Source organism: Fopius arisanus, unplaced genomic scaffold, assembly GCF_000806365.1.
Source record: "Fopius arisanus strain USDA-PBARC FA_bdor unplaced genomic scaffold, ASM80636v1 scaffold00059, whole genome shotgun sequence".
NCBI classification, from domain to species: domain Eukaryota; kingdom Metazoa; phylum Arthropoda; class Insecta; order Hymenoptera; family Braconidae; genus Fopius; species Fopius arisanus.
In genome coordinates, this window is record NW_011887798.1 from 696,403 (window position 1) to 718,030 (window position 21,628).

The window sequence follows — 21,628 nt, forward strand, 5'->3', positions numbered from 1 at the left end:
GTGGGTGGGTGGAGGGGTGTGACGACCGTGGCGAGGGTAAAGGGGGCGGACCAACGGGTGGAAGTGAGAGCGATCGATGCTAATGCACTTGAGCAAATGAAAGAGGGGGTACTGTTGAAAAGAGACAGAGATATTAAAGTACCGAGGAGCCACGACGAAGAGGGCCCTCGGCGCAGTCGGCACTCAGTCGCAGCTCGACACTCGACGTCGCGATATCGTCGGGCGGTTGTGAATAATTTTTTTTTTTCACCACTAAATACAGTGCTGGTGATTTTTATTTTATTTGAAATTGAAAAGAAAAAAAAGGCCAAACACCTGGATTTTAACGCTGCAAAACTGTTGAGTGTTGATATTTCTTTTATTTTTTATGGGTTGTTAATTTGAACGTTGTTTGAGAGACTATTATTGGGAATGTGCGGTTAATATTTTTGGATGAATGAGAGTAGCTGAGGGTGATAAAAACGAAACGTACATAAAAATTGAGATTGCCAGCGTGAAGAAACAACGTGCCTTTTTGTGTGCTGGGTGATATAATAAAAAAAAGAGGAGAGGCTGGTGTTTGTGCGGTTAATCTTCCGGAGGACGTCATTTGCCGGTGAACAAAGTAAAATAACATAGCTGTGTTATCCCGGGGAATAATAGGATTGTGGCCGTCGGTCGGAGGTGGCCCTGGGTGATTCTTCATTATTTTTTTCTCTTCCAATCTCTTTTTTTTTCCGCTGGAAAAATTGAGATCCCGTCGGGGAAGCCAGAGAGCAATCGACCATTCCTCGTGCCCCAGCACTGACAGCTGAGAATTCAGGGCAATTTTTTTTTTTTCAAATTGATCAAGCATTTGTCACGATCAATCAGACCTCGTTGATTAATTACCAAATGCCTCGAGGGCTGGGCCACGTGTAAAGCATAAGATAATAAAAATAAGAGGGTGACAGTTCTGGATATAATGTACATTGGTCCGAGTACTGAACACCTGATTTTTATTGACAGCAATATTTCATAATCATTATAATACAACGTAATGATAATAATCGTGGAGAGGAACTATTGAGTGGAGCTGAATGATTATAAATAGTTGGTGATATCCTGAGGAGGAGAAATTGGGGAATGGAGGGCGTGTGAGGCCTGGAAAAAGGACAGGAAAAAAAAGGAACGAAAGAGGAGAAAGAGTAAAAAGAAAAGTCTCCAAGTCCGAAAGGAAGCGATAAGGGCGAGGACCGAGGCAAAAACCTGGGGGCGCAGCTGGAAAGGAGAGGAAATGCCTGAGAGAGAGGGGAACAGGACCTGCTGGTAGTTGTGGCCGCGCCTCGTCGAACGCTGAAAATCGATCTCACATTTGATATCCACAGCGATACAATTACCAATCACCACCACCGAGGAATATCCATTTTTAAGAGTATCCTCAGAATCACCATTGGCCATCCCTTGGAGGCCATCGTCGAGGCAACATACTCCAGTGGAAAATATCCTCTCATTCTGGTAAATCGATACGCAGACGTCTGGCGACTCCCACCCCTCGGGATTCAAACAAAAACACATCACGAATTATGCCACATCCGCATCCTGGGCTGTAGCCTATCAATCGTTTAATAACACGAGAAGGAGGATGAGAACGTGACGCAAGTTGGCAGCCGATTATCGGCCAGCAGAAGGGCGTCACCGACGATCGAGGTAAATAGATACTGGGGATTGTCTATTGGTGGATCGTTGATATCAGTCTGCTATTGTCAGGGTGTACGAGGGTGAATTGATCATCCAGAGGGTAAATTAAAAAAATCAGATAAGATGGCGGCGGCTTGCTACGAGAAGGAGATCTCCATCGAGAGCATGAGTCTCGGTACGAATGCACATCATTTTCATCATCACCATCATCATCATCAACGAGTGAATGGCAATCCATCGACACCAGTATCCACGAGTCGTCCAGGTACCACTGGACAGACTATTCTATCACCGACGGCCAGTGAAATAGTCATACCAACTAGCCCATACAAAAATGACAGCTTCAAGGATTATGCACAGCCACTGCACGTCGATTGCAGCGTTGAGTATGAATTGCCAAGTCAGGCAAAACCACCACCAGGAGGTGGTGAGCCACTTCTTATGATTCATCCGTGTTACTACAGACGTGCCGAGAGGGAGAGGCGAAGTCCATTTGTGAATAATCTACCACCGATGGGTACGTCGGTATCGAGTAGAAAATCGAGGGGACGAGATAGTGTACATCCAGCTAGAACTGGTGGTGATGCTGGTGCTGTTATGTCAATAGCAACGGCAACAGCTGCCGTTACAACAACATCGAGTGGTAATATTCACATTGGTGACGCCCTGACAGCCTCGTCACCATCGATCAATACACTCCAGAGGAGGATACGTCTTGATGACTGCAGTCAGGAAACTGACATCATGAGAGATGATAAGAAAAGAATAAATCAGCAGAGAAATCCAGTATTTACGTCAGTACCAGTTGCTAATCCAGCGAATCTCACGACTGCTGATGAAAAAGCTGTTATATCTGGAATTTATCAGCATTACTTCAGGGCTATGAGATCACATCAGCCACATATTCATCAGGAGGAGCATGGACAGGTGACACAGCAGCATCATCATATTTATGATGATCATGTTGGAGCGGCTAGTCCAGCACCAGCTACATTTCTCCAGAATTTTCAGGTTCCTGCTGAGCCTGTATCTACCACCACTAGACGACGGAGTCATCCTTACAGGAGGGGATGCTCTGGGTCTAGGGGTAATAATACTGGGGGCATCAATTCGTCTGGATCCAGTGTTTATGCAACGGCTATGAATAGGCACAGAGAGGCATCACTTCAGGCACTCAGAATGGCTGCTGCTGCTGTTGCTGCTGCTGCTGCTGCTGCCACTGGTGGCAATGGAGCTACCACTGGGGGATTCTATGAGGCACCTGCGTACAGAGCTCTATTACCCAGGAGCTAGGACCTGGTTAAGTGCTGTCGTTGGAATTTTCGTAAGGTATCGACGATTTTAAGGATTGGAATTCATCTGGGGATTGGACTCTGGGTTGTTGCTGTTGTTGGGTGTTTGTGGGGTGGGATTTTTGAAGGGGGGTGGGGGGTTACTGATTTTATGCCGGGTTGTCGGGGGGAAATCAAGGCGAGGGGGTTATGAGGGGATTTGTGGGGAACTGGGGATCGGTTTTTGCGGATATCTCGAGATCCTGGGGAGCTAGCGATTTTTTGGAGTTCAGGGGATTTGTAGGGGGGGGATTTCGGGGAGAAAAAAGAATTCTTACGGAATTTTTGTAGCGCTCTTGGATTGAGAGATATTTTGAAAAAACTTGAGGGTGATGTGAATTGAATTGAATTTGATCTCTTGCTTTTGTCGAATTTGTAATGAAATTTTTGGGTTTGAGAATTTGAGAATTCAGGAATCTGGAGATAAGAATTATACCAACAAAAGTAATGACAGTGGAAATTTTAGGGAAATTATCTCTTGACTTATCTTTTCCTCTAATTCTCTATCAAAATTCAGTGGAAAAATGTTCTGACGGAATTTCCCATCGGGACTTATCGAAAAATGTGACTTTGAGATGTCATTTAAATTATCCTATCAAAAACTCATGAAAGTCGTTAAATTTTTATTTATACTTCTCCCCCCGAGGAATCTAAATAAAAATTCATCAGAATTCCTGACTTTTGTTGGTAAAAATAAATTGTTCTCTGGATTTCGAGTCGAAAATTTCGGGAAAAATGATGGATTTGATCACGAGGAGTCGTCAAAGGCAGAAGCCAACAATAAAATTCCCCTCCCCTTGGAGGAAGATAATATCGTACAGCACGAACGATTTTTCGGTGGAGCCTCGTCTACCATCATTCGTATTATCGTCGGTTCCTTTTTGCCCTTCGTCGGGAGTTGCTCCACCCCATAGCGTCAAAAATCCACGTGAAGAGAGAACACTGGAACGATAGAAATCGTGAAACCCTCCCTTGTCCCAGGGACCCAGACGCCACTGGGTTCTGACCATATACCTGCTCTCGTCTGCAACTTCCATCAACTTCCATTCTACTCCAGCAAACACCCGGACACCCACCAATTTCCCACTCGAATCTATTATACCCCAGCTAGTCTCCATATTTATAACTATTTCTCAGGTTTAAGTGGAATTTTTTTTATGGGAAGTTCTTGGTTTTTTTGGCAAGTCCACATTAATTATTTTTGGAAATTCGTTGGGAATTCTTGGAGTTTATCCCGGATTTCGATAATTCTCGCTATTTTTCAGGGAATAAATTGCGATTTTTGAGGGAATTCGTTTTTCAACTGGAATTAATGGGAATTTATAAATGTTTCTTATGTTTAGTTTGAATTTTTTTGTTGGTGATTCAATTCTTGTTCTCTGGTCTCTAAAGATTAAGTATTCGCGAAATTTTTGGAAATCTTTGGAAATTTCCAATAATTTTGCAGATTTTTGAGAGATTTTTCCATTGAAACGATCATTTCGACTGGAATTAATGAAAATTCGATGAATAATTAGAAATTCTTGCCGATTTCGAATGATTTCTCCGATTTTTCAATAATTTTTTTATCAAATAATTGATAATTCCTTAATAAATCCATTATTTCGACCAAAATTCCGGGAATAATCGTAATATCTAAAGATTTCTAAAAATTCCTCCCTGGCCACTCAAAAAAATCGTCTCCTCAATCCTCAATTCCCTGGGCTCCCAAAAAATTCCCATAATCACGAAAAACCTGTCTTCCGGTGATGCAGCCCTAAAAAATTCTCAAATTCCCAAAAAACCGCTAAAAAAAGCCCCCAAAAAATCCATCTTCCCCCCCCACACCCAGAGCAACCCATCCCCAAAACCCCCAAAAAACTAGTTTTAAAATCATGAACTAACGAGCAATAGCCTAACGAACGCTTGTCCCATCCCACCAGGATATATTTTCGTGACCCCCTCGGATATATTCGTACCGTATGTAACCACCTCCCGACGTATATATCAAATCCCCCCTGGTACATGGTATTGCATATCCAACGGTGCCATTACCGTACAGTACATACCCCGAGTACATAGAGCCAGGGGGAAGAGGGGGGAGATTGGGGGGGGCTATACCTCTCGCGGTTGGTGGGCATCAGGGGCTTATCTCTCTCGTCGTTGCTAGGGCACATAAGGGGGTCCAACAAGGACAGACACTCAAGCCAAAACCGACGTATGTTACACTACACGAGGCATTCTACACAGTCACGTTTGTGCACACCAACCCGAGGGGCCATTCTCCACGAATATTGGGGCTTCCCCCCTTCTGACCCCTCACAGCCCCCCTTGTCCCCCCTTTTCTCCCCGTTTCCCTCCCATCCGCCCTTCCTCCCTTCCTCCCTTCCTCCCTTCCTCCCCCTGCTGTCTTCTTTTCCCTTTCCCTTCCCCCCTCTTACCCCTCAACGCTTCTATTCCTCTCTCCACCACCCCGCTGTCCCCCCCTGCCCCTTCAGTGCTTCATGTTCCCTTCAGACATGCGCCCAGTCCGCCAGGGCCAATTTTTCCATTCGATATTACGCGTATAATGCTACATTCCCTTCTCTTTTTAACAATTCCCATTCATCATTCATCCCAGGCCTTTTTTTTATTTGCCCCCCCTTTCCTTCCCCCCCGTCGGACCTCCTCACCGACCCGCAGCCCCCCTTTTCCCCACCGCGAGTACTCATCAATCGGTTATTCTTTTTTTTTTCTTTTTGGGTACGTAGAGTACTGAGACTGCGGATTTTTTTCATTTGGTTTCGATTTTTTTTTTTTTTTGCTGAGGAGGAGTTTTGGGAAATTAATCGGGTTTGAGAGGAAATGGTGGAATTTTTAATTTGGGGCGTGAATTGGAAGTTTTAGGCTTTTTTGGGAATTTTGTAGACAAATTGGGAATGGGGAAGTTATAATTATGATTTTGAAAATCGAGGATATATTTTACCGGTTTTTTTGGGGTCGGAGAGATGTTTGTTTTGGGGAAATAATTGGAAATTCAGTGGGAAATTGTCAGGTAGAGAGTTTGAGTGACAGCTGCACCTTGAGGTTTATTATTGGAAATTCGAATTGAAGATTGAATTATTCAAGGAATTCTTCAGTTATTTTGACAATTTGATAGAATTCTCTGATGTTTCCCAAGATTTCAATTGCAGAAAATCGCGAAGCGACAGCTGAGGACTCGGATATAGAGTAGATAGTGTGTAGAATCGATTGTACGAATTTCTGAAATAGTCATAACGTCTAGAAGATGGCGGAATTGAGGAAGGAGCTCATCGCGATCCTGGATCATTAAATTAATTGCTCATTCGACTGGAAAAACCAATTTTACGGAATTTAGAAATGCTTTTTGTTGAATATCTCGAAACCGATGGGAGATATCGAAATAGTCGTATCGACATTTTTTGTACCTCCAGTTCCGCTCTACAAAAAGTTCCCAATAAACTTTCCTCTATCTCCAGGGAATTTCAAGATATTCCTAAAAATCGGTGAAATTTCCAACTCAAAGCCCAGTCACGCATTGATAAACCAACCGTTCCATTAACTTTCAATTAATTCCAAAACTATCGCTTCTACAAAAAAAAGTTAAAAGACCTTTTGTCTCGGAAATTTAATCACCAACATAAAAGTCCTCTAACATTTTTCCATTGAATCACTAGTTTGCCGGATACAGTGACGATCGGTAAAATGAAGATTAAAAAAAAATCGATTTATCTCGCTCTATCGCTGATTTGTCTCGTTGATAAATTATTGGATGCCTTTGAGGAAGTGGAGACGACCGCACCCTCGAGTTCTGGGAACGACCTGGTCCCGAGGATGTAACCCGAACATTCCCGAAGAGGATCGATACCTCCAAGAGAAGTTTCTCACCGAAAACCTCTCGGGCCTCAGTATCGATCCCCTTTCAGCTCCTCTCTGTTCTCCAAGGCATCCAACTTTCATCTCTTCCCTTTGTACTCCTTCGTTTAGATCTTGAGAATCACTTGGGGATGACTTCTCTCTCAAACATCCACAGAATACCCCAAGAACAATGAGAAATCGGTACTCCACCGACAAAAACTCGTGATAACAATTCTTATCACAAAACCATTCACTACTAAATCAATATTTTCCCCATAAACAGGCCCCAGGGTCCACCAATCATATATAAATCTCCGAACTATTGATCCATCGAAATCAAAATCGACTATAAATCGTCTCGATAATCCAGAGAACAAAAAATCAATCTAATCCAAAATCATCAACAGATTCACATTAAATCGCGCAGTATTTTGAAAAAAAAAAATCAAGGGATCATTTCCCTGAATTCCACGGAGATGATGGGGTAAGATAAATAGCGATCCTCGAATTACGAGAGCAGGAAAAAAATCTGCAGTGCCGATTTTGCTGTAGAGTACTCCAGATGATGCGTAAGGGGCTAAAGTGATGGAGATAATTCAAGCATGGGGTTTAAAATATAAAAGCCTATATAAGAGCCTGCATTTACATTCGATCATGTACAAGTCTTAAATAGTGTGATACAATTTCTACGCTTATTCTCCGACTGTAGTGTTTTAAGGACTCAAAAAATAACTATTCAAATACCATAATCATCTGTCCCTCCCATGGTACCTTGTCCTGCCATTTCCTTTATTTCCATGAAACTTAAAGACTGGGTATTCAATTGTACCCGTATTAGCAAGAGCTGAGGAACAATAATGAGAGAATAATTGAGTGCGAATGTTCTCGTAGATTTTAGGAGCTAGATCATCTGGATAATTAATCAAATCGATTATTCCCTCGAGGTCCAGACACCAATCACCGGAAAGGGTGGATTATCTCCGGGTGTAATAGAAATAGCGAAATTTTTGTAGAAATATTTTTTGAAGAGATCATTATCAGCTACAAAAAAGATTTCTGCGGAAATTTCGGTGGGATTGATGGTTTTCGAGATTTTTGGGGAAAATCGAAGTTGGAGGTCGGGGAAGTTTGGAATGTTTTTGGAAATTTGGAAATTTGGATTTCGATGGGTGATTGGGGTCTGGATCGCGGGGAAAATCCATTCTGCTTTTTTCTTTCCTTATTTTCAGTCAATGATTGTAGAGTGAAAATAGGGAGATGTCAGTCTGGAATATTCAGTTGATAATGGGAAAATGATTGGATAGGTCGTTTGGAAACGTGGGCGTTTCCGCTTTGTACATAGTTGTATACATAAACGCATAGATTATACATATTGTATACATATAAACAAGAATCTATATATATGATACATGAGTATATATAGATGAATCATCCACTGACTGTAAAATGCCATCGAAATATATTTATATTTCATGTTAAATGATTTTTTGTTTTCGTTGTTTTTATTTATTTGACTTTTCGCAGCGAATATCTCGGAAACTTTTGGGTTTTTGGAAAAAAGTGAAAAGTCATTTTTTGTGGGAAATTTCATTATCCCTGGAAAAGGTGGATTACGATTTTTTGGGGAGTCGACGGTTTTCGAGATATTCGCGAAATAGTGGTCCTTTGATAATAATGTGCAGTTTTATTTCTGGAGTTATTCGAGTAATTGAAGAAATTAGTGGTGGAATCAATTAATGAGAGTTGATAGTTTCTGTCTGACGTTTGTGGACTGTGAAATGCCATCAAACTGTTTATATTTCATGTGAAGACTTTCAATTCTCGTTCTCTCATTTTTTTACGTTTCGATAAAAACAACCGTAGGGAGTGTTTCATGGATATCTCACGAGCCATCAACAATATCAAAAAATACGAAAAGTATTTTTATGCGGAGAATCAAATTCTCCACAAAAAAGGTACATAACATTTTTTGATGAGACCATTGGTTATCGAGATATCCGCGAAACAGTGTGAGTTTAAAATTGTGGAGTTTCATTTCTGGAGACTATGAATTTTTATTGAAGCAATAAATAATGAAATCAATTAATGGGAGATAATGGTGTTCTCTCTGCCATTTACGTTGAAGTAGTTAATTATTTTAAATTTATTCTCCATTGATGATTTTTTCCATTTCAACTTATTTATTTTCTCACGTTTTCTCATGCACTTTGCGTCACATCGCTAACTTGCAAGTTTATTCCATTGGCTCGTCCTCGTCAGCTTAGAAGACACCTAGAGGATTGAGGTAGGTAACACGTAACAAACGACAAGTGGCCCAAATAAACACACCACGTTTCTTCTCGAGGAATACGTGAAGAGGAGGTGAAATGGCTTCCGCTGGAGGGATTTTTAGAGTTCAAGTTGTAATTTGATTAGAATACCCTTGTAGAAATCGGGTCGACTCGTTGTGTCTAATTATTTATTCAAATCCCAGTTTTTCCCACTTTTTTCTGTCCACAATCATAAAATCATAAAAAAAAAACATTAAACACCGACCAAATGTCAAATTCCAAACATTTCCCAATTTTTTTTCTATTTCAATTATTACATACAAGCAAAAAAAAAACATGAGAATGCAAATGGTTGTTTTATAAATATTGTAATATTATTTCAAATGAGATGGTGACATTTATCGAAAAATTAGGAATTTTTGGAGAAAAATGCATGACAAAGTTTTATTGTTATATACCGAACTATTTATTTGAAAATTCGTGATATTTATTCCTCGAACAATTATATAATTCGTACAATAGCGTCTCAACTCCAATTAAATTCGATTCTAAAGAGCACCTCGGCCTAATGAACCGCATCCCGGGGGAAAAAAAAATACAATATGATTCTACCTGGGTCCGACCATCAGGGAAACCTCGAGAGCCCAAAGATAATAACCATTTCGCCATTATTATTGTTATCCCCTTTTTTTTCTCTCAGGTTTACCGTCGATTTTTCGTTGAGCCTCTAGACATGACAGCTCCAGAGTCATGCCAATTCCTCGAGACTGTTTACTCCACGTCCCTTTATTTATTTTCTCCTTTTTTTTTCGCGAAAGGACCTTCACATCTGCTGGTTTTCAAAGGAAAATACGTGAGTCACAGGTAGAATTGAAGAGCTCATGGGAAAATATTTAAAAATGGATATAATATCTACAATTCTAGATATTCTCAATATCTCTATAGAATTGAACATTTTTTGGGTGATTCATCCGGAAAACTGGCGATCCGACGAGAAAATGATAGAGGACTTTTTTGTCGCTCACTAAATTTTGAAAAAGAATGATCTTTTGACTTTTTTTAAAGAAATCAATAGTTTCTAGATTAATCGATGTTTTATTCGGGTTTACATCATTTATCGTTTTAAATTATTTCGTGCAATTGTTTTTCCCTCAATTTAATAATAATACATTATATTACACACTACCTGACAGTTAAATTAAATAAAATAACAACAATTATATAAATAATACCAATAAATTAAGAAATAAATTCTGGAATCTCGAATTAATGAAGAGAATAATAAAAATTCAGAATGAAATGCCACGTGCTGTGTAAATCGATAAAAAATTCAATAAAATCGATCTAAAATCGAATAACCAATAATCGACGAAGACTCGAGTCAACAAATGTCAACTGAGTCGAATGTTTTGAAAAATGGGAATTGTCGTGTACCAGCATATTCCAGCGTACGTCACAAAAGCCAGCGATTTTTAATTGCTAATACCCGCATTGTAACGAGAGAATACAATGGAAATGTTTGGCTTCTGATTATTATCGGTTACGACTGAGAAACATCTGACGATTGGCGAATGATTTATGCTGTCGTCCACAATTTTTTCCATCAGTATTTTTCTTTAAAAAAAAACACGTGTGAATTTTGTTGAAGATGAGAATAACGAGTGCCAGGTTGCCTTTTTTTTCGATGTAAACGAATGACTCTGCGAAATACAGGAAGAAGAAAGATATTTTAACGTGACAGAGAGACTCAGTTCCAGGATATTAGGAAACCGGGGAAATGTCCGATGCATATATTCATGACATAAATTTAAATGCTCGTTGAGTAATTTTAATTCAACCTTCTGGTAATCCCATTTATTCTAGAGAACATTTCAAAGGAATTCTCTTTCATCATCATTACCCTAATATTTTCCCTTTTCCCTTGTCCCTTTCTCTTAATAATTATAAATAATATTTCTCTCCATAATAATTATTTTATATAAAAGTGCTCCCATCTATTTTCCTCGTTCATTTGAGGAGAATTGCTCGCGATCTCGTCAGTTTTTCTTCAGAACTATTGACATTGGAAGAAGACACTAGAAGAACTTTTTCTTTGAAATTCGATGATCTACAAAAAAGTCCTGTACCATTTCTCCTTGAAATCTCTAATTACCAAGATAAATGGTAAATTACAAATCGATAATTCCAAAAAATTGCATTTTCCCATAAAATTATTAGATTTTTCTCCCAAACCATTGATTCTATCCGAAAATTCCAAAAAACCTTTTACCTCCAAAACTTCCCATTCTTCAAAAAACTCCCATACCACTTGCCCCTCGAACGCGTAATTGCCAAGATAAATCACTAATTACCTCAATTCCTTCGAAATCCTCATTATGTCTTCAAATTTCGTAGTTTTCCCTGCATTTTAAATGACTAAAATTTGGATAAATACCCTCAGACGAATGAATGAACTGGGTAACCGGCGGGGGGCGTAACTGGCTGTTCACCAGACGACACGTAAGTGTAGTTAAAGTTCCAAGTGTCTCCGCAGCTGTTTCAGCGCCCTGGACAGCTCAGTTGTCAAAAAAAAACCTCCAGCAACACCAGATATCACCCCCAAAGTGCTAATGCCTGATATCAGAGATTGCGTTTATTCAATTGTCACTCGGTAATTCGAATTTTTGTGTTTATATGGTGAGCTGATGGTTTAAAACATGAGGGCGGCTGTGGTAATGCTTGTGAGTGTTGCACTCACGTGTTTAGTTATTGGTAATGCATATTACCAGAAAAAACAGTTCTATCCTTCTGTCGTCTACATAACCAAGTCAAATCCTAGTATGGCTGTGAGTTTTTTCACTTTATTTTATCCCTTAAAAGCATCTGTGGAATCGAGGACTCATGACACTTGTTTCAGGTCATCTACGTTCAGGGTCTCATCATTGTGTTCATGACCAATACCTTCCTCAGGAAGATCTTCTTCGGCAATCTCAGGGCTGCTGAGCTAGAGGTGAGCTCCCGACATTTCGTCCTTTCCTCCGTAAAAATTGAACACAACATTCAAAACCAATTTGCGGTTATACCTTCGCAGGGGAGGGTTTCACGACAAAATTCGTGGGGCAACTTTTCTAGAGAATCAAATTCTCCACGGAAAAGGATTTTTCCATTTTTTCGATAAATTCACTGGTTTTGGAGATATTCAGAAAAGTAAAATGTCATTTGTTGGAATTTTCGGGAATCAGTGATTTTTGTCAGTAGAAATTCGTTGATATCTCTGGAGTGAAGGGATTTGGAGAAAAATGTATAAGACGTTTTTTTGTGGAGATTTTAATTTTCCACGAAATATTCTTCTGACTTTTTTCGATTAATCTGATAGTTCGAGAGATATTCGCAGAGTAATGAACATTTTTTTCTTGTTATGCAGCACCTGGTAGAGAAGGCCTGGTACGCAGTGACAGAGACCTGCCTGGCGTTCACAGTCTTCAGGGATGACTTCAGTCCCAAGTTCATAGCATTATTCACTTTATTACTGTTTCTCAAGTCGTTCCATTGGCTTGCTGAGGACAGAGTCGACTACGTAAGTCTTTCGTTGAATAAAAAATGAGCAGAAACAATTATTACTATTTTTCGTTTGCAGATGGAGAGGAGTCCAGTGATCACATGGCTATTTCACTTGCGTGTTGCTACACTTCTTACTCTTCTGTCGTGCATTAATTACACGATGATAGAGTACGCTTATAATTCAACAATCACTAAAGGTGCATCTGTGCAATTGGTCTTTGGATTTGAATACGCTATTCTAATGACTGTGGTACTCAATATCAGTGTCAAGTATTTTCTGCATACGGTTGATCTCCAAAATGACACACCGTGGGAAAATAAACCTGTTTTGCTGTTGTACACTGAATTAATCATTGGCTTAATCAAGGTGACGACAAATTTTCGTATTATACCCGTCCATATCTCGTGAATCAATGGGTTTACAGAAAAAAGTGATAATTCATTTCTATACAAAATTGAATTTCATGCAAAAAATGTATCGTAATATTTTTCCATAAATCCACTGGTTCTGAAGATATTTTCAAAAAACTCTCTACTATTTTTTCTTCAACGAGATAATTTCAGTAATGATTACAATCATCAATATCTCCTTTGATAATAATTTTTTGAAAAAAAGTGATAATATATTTACGCGGAGAATTTAATTTCCCACAAGAAATGTGGTACACAATTTTTCGATAAAATCACTAGGTTCGGAGTTATTCTCAAAAATATGGGTGAGTAAAAAAATGTTTTTTTTCAGGTGATTCTGTACGTTGCATTCGTCAGCGCAATGGTAAAACTGTATACCCTCCCCCTGTTCGCGGTGAGACCGATGTACTACACGATGAGAACTTTCAAGAAAGCTTTCCAGGACATCGTGATGTCCCGACGAGCAATCAGAAACATGAATTCGTTCTACCCTGACGCAACACCAGAGGAGCTGGCAGCTGCTGACAACGTCTGTATAATCTGCCGGGAGGAGATGGTGTCAGCGAGTAAGAAACTCCCCTGCAATCACATATTCCACACAGCCTGCCTGAGATCGTGGTTCCAGCGTCAGCAGACGTGTCCCACATGTCGTTTAAATATTCTGAGACCTGCAACGCCGAGTCCTGAGAACAGACAGCAGAATCAGCCCCAGGGGGGCCACGTCCTGGGTGGTCAAGGCCTCCAGCAAGGCCAAACCCCAGTGAATCCTCAGGATGGTCCACGACCGGAGCCAATAACTCTGGCAAATCTTAGAACAGCAATGGGTCAGCCATTTCCCCCAGAGGGAATGCCTTTCTTCGCTCCACCATTTCCAAATGTTGTTCCATTTCCACCTGTGCCAACACCACCACCCAATTTGACAGCTCTCAGTGAAGAGGAGCTCAGGACGATGGAAGGTAATTTGAGACAGGCTGTCGAGGCCAGGATAGAGACCCTCCAGAGGGTTCAGTTGCTATTGGATGCTGCCAATGTTATGATGAATCAGTACCAGACAGCAGCTGCCACTGCCAACATCCCAGTGCCACCAACCACTAGCCCACAGCCACATGCAGCCACCAGCAATCCTGATCCCTCGAAAACTCCAGGATCCGTTTTTTCGGTTCCCACTGTCAACGCGAATGTAACTCCAGGTGGATCTGCTACTATCTCGAGTACTGGAGGCACTGAACCAATACCTACAACATCCTCGAGTCATCAAGATCCAGACGATGAGGCGTCGGTCCTCAGGCAGAGAAGACTCCAGAAATTCTCGGTGCAGAGGACGCAGGACTAGAGTAAATGGGAAAATCGAGGGAATTACGAGGGAATCGTCTGGGTCGTCGGAAATCCAGGGTCTTCAGCTTCCTGATTGCTTCTGGAAGGCCATCAGTTCTTGATATCGTGGGGAAGGGGTGGACAACGACCAGAATGTGGGCACTGAATTAATAATTGGTTTACTGGTGGAGTTGAAGACTGAAGTCCAAAATTTTTATTTACTCTCCATTGATCTCGGTAACGAGGGGCTCTATGGGATAAGTCTATTTACCTTTTTTGTAGAGAATTTCTCGATCTTTAATTAATATCTTGTGACATTTTTTACTCAACCCAAGGGTTCCACAGATATCCTGAAAAAAACTGGCACCAAAAATTTTAAAGTTTGATTTTTATAAAAATTCTTCGGATACTACTTTGTGGATAACTCCCAGAGGGAGGGGTTGAGAGGAAAATGTGATAAGACATTTTTTTCGGGGAATTCCGTGGATTTAAAAAAATGTTTCTGACTTTTTCCTGTAAATCCAGTCGTTAACGAGATAAATCGGCAATTACGTCTCGTGAGGAAATTCCACTCCACCACTGAATCCCCTTCATCATCACCTTTTGTTATAATCGTTTTGTTTATTGGTGTGTACATAATCTGAATATATAAGGTACTAAACAGGTAATTCTCTTCATCTTCCATTCGCTATTATCTCCAGATCATACAAAAAATTGTAATATATCGAGAGAAGAGTTACTCAATGAGCAGAGGATGTACAATTATCAATTGTATGTTATGGCGTGCACTCAATTGTTGTTAATCAGTACTAATAGATGAGTTTGAAAGATTTATAGATTCTCAGGTGATATTAAGAAAATGTTTGGAGAATTTCGAGTGGAATAATTGGATAGACTGGTGGGGATATGCCATACGTATGTAAAAATTCATAAGGTTGGTTATCACCACGTGTAATAAACCTATTTGTCTATTGAAACATTCATAAAAAATTAATCCCCATATCCAATACGAGTCCCTCATCTCCCCAATCCCCAAAAATAGCTTTTATAATCATAACTAATTGAAATTAATTAATTTATTCGTTGACACAATTTTCATTCGCTTCAATTATTCGAAAATACAAGATTATAAAAATTTTAAACTATTTCTTTCAGTCAATCAATTTTTCCCTGGTCATAAACTGATAAAAATTAATGACTAAAATAAATATTATATAGTAATTAAATTAAATTTAATGAGTTAATTACCGATTTCGTTACGATGATGATAAATTATCAATATTTACTGATCTGTAATATCGAGTTCTGTTTAACCCTCAGACGAAAATGGAAAACAATCTAGTAATTTTTCCGTAATTTTCCCCATGATGATATGTCCGTCGGAAATTGAAATGAGTGACTCCTTGGCTCCAAAAATTGTCGAGAGCCCCAGCACCTGTAAAAATCACCACAAACAATTGATAAAAATTCAATAATAACGTTAAAAACGAGTGAAAAAGGAATTTTTGGACGTGGTGATACCCTACGACGACTTTGGCGCCTAAAGTTGAAGCCATTGTTGGTTAGGACACCTGGAGAAGGCCTGATAAGATTGCTCTTGATTATTAATGTCGCCGAGGCTCGTCGGCGACGACGAGAGTTCGTCTGTGCCTCTCAGGGTGTTTCGAGGGGTTGATGGTAACAAGATCGTCCTCGAAGAGGTCAGGAAGGATCACAGGGTCGTCCAATTTGAGGTCAAGAACGGGAAGAGTGTCACAAGCTTTGGAGTTGACGTTCTCGTTCTTTTGGTGATTGCTATCCTGTTTGGCTGTGGACAGGAGGTACTTTCTACCTGTCTCCTCGGGGTTTATGGTGCCCTGAAGACCTGGGGGATCCTCTCCACCGTCGATACCGGTGAGAAATTCTCAAAATTAATTTTAAAACTTCCCAAAACAATAAACATAACTCCCAGAAGATGACGTTTACCCAAAAACAACCGAGAACTTTTTCACTCGAGAATTCCCTGATCTACAAAAAATTCCTCTGTCATCTCTCCCCAGACTCTCGGGCTTCTGCGATATTCTCAAAAAACTGTCCACAGTATTTCATTTGAATCCTGTTATTTCTAGATACACTCCTGGTGGTTGAATCTGTCGGAGTCCAGATAATTTGTAAAAGATTGTTGTCCTGCTTGGAGTCGAGTACCTTCTTACCCTGGAACACAGTGAAGGATGTGTTTATCAACGAAGTAATAACTGGCCATCGAGTTTTGTACTACCTGACCTTCATAATCCGAGACCCATCAGGTGGTAAAGACTCCACGAGACTTGTGCCACTGTTTCGTGAGCTGAGACCAGAGCGAAAATGCCTGGAATACATGTACGAACATTTAGCAATTGTGGTTGGGTCGAGCGGGAAAGGGAACCAACACTAACGGTTCCAGGATCCTACTGGCTCTGCTGCAAGCAGAACATCTACAAATTCACCTTCAAGCATCACAAGACCTCAAAGTCATCCCAGGACTTCAGTCATGCACGAGAGCTAATGAAGGTCGTCAGGAAGATAATAAAGCTCCATCCACGCCAGGGCCAGCAGTTTTGCACCCGTCACCTCCTAGTGACGTACAACCACGCGTCCTGGACTCGTCAAGACAAAATGTTCGCGATGCTGAAGTTCCGAGATCATCCAGAGGCCATAGCCTATCCCCACGCATTCATCCTGACCATAAAAAAAACCTCGACAGACTCACACTTCAAGTCACCAGCTCCACGATCACCAGGAGGTACTGACACCTCGACAGACTCTTCCACGAGTGCTCATCAGATTGTGCCACCCCCGAAGAGATTGAAATCGGCGTCCTTCTTCGGGGATCTGTCACTGCCTCTTGTGGAGAAGTATCTGCACGAGCAGAAAGACACACCAGGGCCCGAGGACGATCACCAGGTGATGAATGATGTCCAGGAGACGGTGGATATGCCGTACCAATATCTGATCGAGCGAGAAATCGAGAAGACGAAGGCAAAAATTGAGACAAAAATTTCAGGATCCAGGCGATACCTCGAGGAAGCCCATCACCAGAGCAACGAGGTGACGTCGTCTAGAGGGAGGATAACTCCTGGCTCATCCCCCAGTGATTCAACACCTAGATTAGATATCACTGATCTCGTCATGGAGGGTCTTATGTTTACGATACGACAGGACAAGGATTCCGTCACTGTTGTCGAGCAGAAGACCAAGTTAGAGCCCGATGAGGTCCTCGAGAACTCGGAGAAGGTCGAGGGAAGAACTGGGGAATGTCTCGTTAACTCTAGTCTCTTGAAACTCGAGAATCTCGTGGGGAAAATTGAAATTGCAGAGAGAAAGGAGAGACTTCCATTTTTCCTAGATCCTGGACCACCCGGGGATCTTCCTGGGGAGGAGCCTGAGGGTAGGGAAATCCTTGTGAGGTCGACGAGCCCTCGAGACATTCTCAAGGATGAAAGACCTGGGGAGAAGGCACCCCAGGGGCAAAAAACGAGAAAGAAAATGAGGAAGAGAGAGATAAGATCCCATTCTGCTGAGAGTGCTCTCAAGGGCTCCAGGATCACGTCCTCTAGCTCCTCGAGTTCGTCCTCTGGGTCTGAGGGAGCTAGGGAGAAGTATCTTGAGGCCAGCCCCAAGGGAGAACACCTGGCGGACCCTGGAGATGAGAAAATTGAGGAAGAGGATATTATCCCGGAGGTGCTCCAGACTGATAATCCTGTTGGGGATTTTCAGATCAGACAGAAGGTCACGAGTCCTCTCATGGATGACGGGAACTTCGAGAGGAGTCCTGGGAGTCCTGGGAGCCCCAGGAGTCGACCCAAAGTCCTCTCCAGTGAAATTGTTCAGTATGATCTCTCGTTGTTGAGGTCAGCGCGAACCAGGAAGAACCTCTTCGCCGAGGTGGCAAGCACAGGACAGCCGGAGGACGTCGAATCCCTCGGGGATGGGGAGCTCTCCTCTCAGGCGAGCGACACGACGAAATCTCAGAGAATTCTTCCAGAAAATAATGACGTCAGGGTCAATCTACTCAAGTTTGTTGATGACATGACGTTGGGGGTCAGAGTTGTAGTTCAACGGCTAGACATCACCAGTTTGTCTAGATTCGGGGGGAATACGTGCTCTGGAGAAGTTGTCTAGGATATGGGCTTTAAAAGAAATTTAACTTCAAGATTTTCAGGGGAAAATCTTGTAGAATTAAAATTGCAATCACATTGTCGAGATAAATCGGTAGTTGAAAAATCTTTGTTTTTCTTAGAACAATTAAATTTTGTACATTTTTTTAGTTTAATCCATCCTTGATCAATTATACAATGAAACCATTGAAAATGATTAATTATCGGTTTATCCCGGAGTTTAGAGAGGAAAATGTTAAAGGAATTTTTCGTAATTGGTTAAATTTTTGAGGAAAAAAAATTCTTCGACGTTTGACGATAAATTACCGCCCATAAATTATTAATTACATGTGATAAATTAATTGGAATAATTCGAAAATGTGATGAGAGGTAATTTCTGTTGAAGTCATTGACAAAATTGAATTGACACAATTTTGCGAGGCGTTCTGTCATACAATAAGTTTATTGTTTATCATTATTATCAGTTAATTAAAAGTAGTTATCAATTATTGAGTATTATCGTTGATTTTTACGTTTTCTTGAGAATATTCTCGATGGTACAGTCCGCAGATCCCCTCACCTGCTCGACGACTGTCTTCAGGTCTTTGGCAGTTCTCAGGAGATTGTCCAGATGAATTTTAAATAATTCCTGATTGTCTACGTGATTCGTGGCGACGAGGGTCCCGAAGAACTCCAGCTGTTCGTCAGTTATTTTTGAGGGACTCAGGGCCCCCGAGGATTTCAGGATCACTGGAGCACTCTGCGAATAATTATTATTAATAATCAATTGATTTAATAAAGTAATCCCCAGATTATTTACTCTGGGGGAAGAGGAGCAGAAGTTTTGGTTTTTGTTTATGTACGTTTATTTTTTTTCGGTAATAAATAATTTTGCTTACGTTTATCTGAGTTCTCAGTCTCAGGGATTTTGATAATTCCTCTGCACACTTCTGGGGATATCTCTCGCGGGTGTCGCATAACTCGAAGACGACGTCCTCGCATTCCTGCTCCAGATCTGGGAATTGTTTTTTAATGTTTTTATGAAATTTCCGTGGATTGAATAGCCGAATCTAGAGGAGATAGAGGATCCCTCAAGAGGGATTTCTTGTAGAAAATTTCAAGATCTACAAAAGTGGTGGTAACAAAAATTTTGTTATCTCTACCAGTTTTCCAGATATTTCCAGAAAACAGGTGTCAGTTGAAATCGAACTGATAACAGATTCCACACAATTCTCTTCAGGATATCATAAAGCCTGATGAAGATGAAAAAAAAATTGTAGGACCTTTTTTGTAGAGAATTCCACATGCCACGTAAAAATTCTTGACGAAAATTCCGCTATCTGTCCTGCATTTGGAGATATCTCGAGAAAACTAATTGATTTTTGGAGTGAAAGTGATTGATGGGGCTATCATCAAAATAGAATGACATCTACAAGTCGGTGCTCACCAGGTTCGGTAATTGGTTCCTGCTCCATATCCGGAGGATGTCCTGGAAGCTTCCTGGACGTTCGATAAATTCAAAAACCTGTCAGTCAACTCCAGACCCCGGAGGAAACCCAAAAATGGCCAGAAAACCGTTGCACAACTCCAAAATCCCTTTTCCCCATTCAAACTCCACCATGATGCCTTCCAGAAGACACCAGCGCCAATTGACCCAGTGGACATCTCCAAAATCTTCTTCTTCAAAAAAGATATTCTGGAAAAATTTCCCTTCAACCTCCAGTAAAAAATCCATCAATTATCCTAGACTCCGTGCAATTAATTACAACGCATCATTAACTAACCAGTTAATTAAAACACTGTCTTTAATCCTCCAATTATCATCCTCATCAATTACTTGACGAATCGATGAATGATGAATCGTTTATTATTATTAGTCATTATGATTATCGTTCATTATTATTAGTCATTACTGTATCTTCTTTCGTTTGATTAATGCTTCACTGATTTAATTAAAAACAATTAGACGATTTAAGCAATTAATTTGTCTAGAGAATAGAATGAGTGCAAAAGAAAAATATGAAGCTTTCACTATTTTTTTTTTTAAATGCCTCAAAAATTTCAGTTTTATGTAAAAAGTCGAGGAATTCTGTGTACATAATTACTTGTTTGAAAACGCAATCTTGTGGCTAATGAATAGATAAAATGATCATCATCGACTTTGGAATCGTTAATTCGTGATAAATTATCATAATTTATCTGAGCAGACGCCAACAATGGGACTTGATAATCCTTTCAAGAATTAATTATTGTCTCTGAACATTTGACTCTTCAATTTCTATTAATATATTTCAAAATATGTAATTATTTATTATAATATACGTAAGTATAAATAACTTCATTGACAAAAATCAAGATTTAGATATGATTTTCATTTTTCGACGATTAAAGTTATCGTCAATAGTCTTAGAGTTAATCAATAATAAATTCCACTGGATGGAAATGATAAATAAATATAAATAAATATAAATAAATATAAATAGATAAATAATTAATAATACATAAATAAATATAAACAGAGATCGATGGGAAAATTTTGATTTTAAAATCGCAAATCGGTGTTTGGAGAGAATATTTACGTTATGAAAGACTAGACTGTTTTTTCTTTGCAGATTTCTTGTCAGGATTCTTCTGGGGAACGATCCTCTATTATCTATCCGTTCTGTCTAATTTCCGGGATAGCTTCTACCAGAGGTCATCGGTCGTTAGGAAAACAACCGTTACGTGTGCAAGCTACACAATCCTGTCTCCAACATCTCCAGGTGATATCGACCCCAGGATAGACCGGTCCTAAGGAAAAATGCCCATTAAAAACTTCTCCTACCCCAAAAAAAAAGAAAAAATAATGCAATACCAGAAATTTTTAAAAACTCTACTCCATTTCCCTATCTATTTTGAAGTTTATATTTTTATTCTCATTTTAATTTAATGCTCTCTTATTCTCAATTCTCCAAGGCCCCATTTTAGTGTCTCATTTCCGTATTATTTATATATTTATTTATTGTTATGTATTCTGAGAAGATAACAATTAAGTTGAGCTGAAAAAAATAAGTTTTGCTAATTTATTTTTTTTTTCGTTTCATGTGCTGAAGATTTTCTTCAGTATTTTTTATCGTTATCAGTTGACAAAGGTCTCCCCTTTGTTATTATC

The 21,628-nt window shown here is 40.0% G+C and overlaps 4 protein-coding genes and 1 long non-coding RNA gene across 5 annotated transcripts; 3 read left to right on the forward strand and 2 right to left on the reverse strand.

Moving 5' to 3' along the window:
- The first annotated feature begins 193 nt into the window (after window positions 1-193).
- corto (centrosomal and chromosomal factor corto) lies at window positions 194-3,062 on the forward strand. Its single transcript, XM_011308370.1, has 2 exons — window positions 194-1,668; window positions 1,729-3,062. Exon 2 carries the CDS (start codon window positions 1,783-1,785, stop codon window positions 2,950-2,952), a length of 1,170 nt encoding a protein of 389 aa, XP_011306672.1. The 5' UTR covers window positions 194-1,668; window positions 1,729-1,782; the 3' UTR covers window positions 2,953-3,062.
- A 6,647-nt stretch (window positions 3,063-9,709) lies between these two features.
- On the reverse strand, window positions 9,710-11,562 carry LOC105268641 (uncharacterized). The gene is made up of 2 exons (XR_892355.1): window positions 11,449-11,562; window positions 9,710-9,929 (listed from the first exon to the last, which is right to left on the reverse strand). It is a non-coding gene; the product is annotated as an uncharacterized lncRNA (long non-coding RNA).
- Window positions 11,563-11,628: 66 nt separating this feature from the next.
- On the forward strand, window positions 11,629-15,339 carry sip3 (septin interacting protein 3). Its single transcript, XM_011308371.1, has 5 exons — window positions 11,629-11,922; window positions 11,994-12,086; window positions 12,501-12,653; window positions 12,714-13,004; window positions 13,380-15,339. Exons 1-5 carry the CDS (start codon window positions 11,794-11,796, stop codon window positions 14,379-14,381), a joined length of 1,668 nt encoding a protein of 555 aa, XP_011306673.1. The 5' UTR covers window positions 11,629-11,793; the 3' UTR covers window positions 14,382-15,339.
- Window positions 15,340-16,611: 1,272 nt separating this feature from the next.
- Window positions 16,612-18,986, forward strand: LOC105268643 (uncharacterized). Its single transcript, XM_011308372.1, has one exon. The coding sequence runs from the start codon at window positions 16,706-16,708 to the stop codon at window positions 18,500-18,502; it is 1,797 nt and encodes a 598-aa protein (XP_011306674.1). The 5' UTR covers window positions 16,612-16,705; the 3' UTR covers window positions 18,503-18,986.
- A 5-nt stretch (window positions 18,987-18,991) lies between these two features.
- Window positions 18,992-20,357, reverse strand: LOC105268644 (uncharacterized). The gene is made up of 4 exons (XM_011308373.1): window positions 20,262-20,357; window positions 19,925-20,173; window positions 19,377-19,492; window positions 18,992-19,237 (listed from the first exon to the last, which is right to left on the reverse strand). Exons 2-4 carry the CDS (start codon window positions 19,950-19,952, stop codon window positions 19,007-19,009), a joined length of 375 nt encoding a protein of 124 aa, XP_011306675.1. The 5' UTR covers window positions 19,953-20,173; window positions 20,262-20,357; the 3' UTR covers window positions 18,992-19,006.
- Between the last annotated feature and the right edge of the window lie 1,271 nt (window positions 20,358-21,628).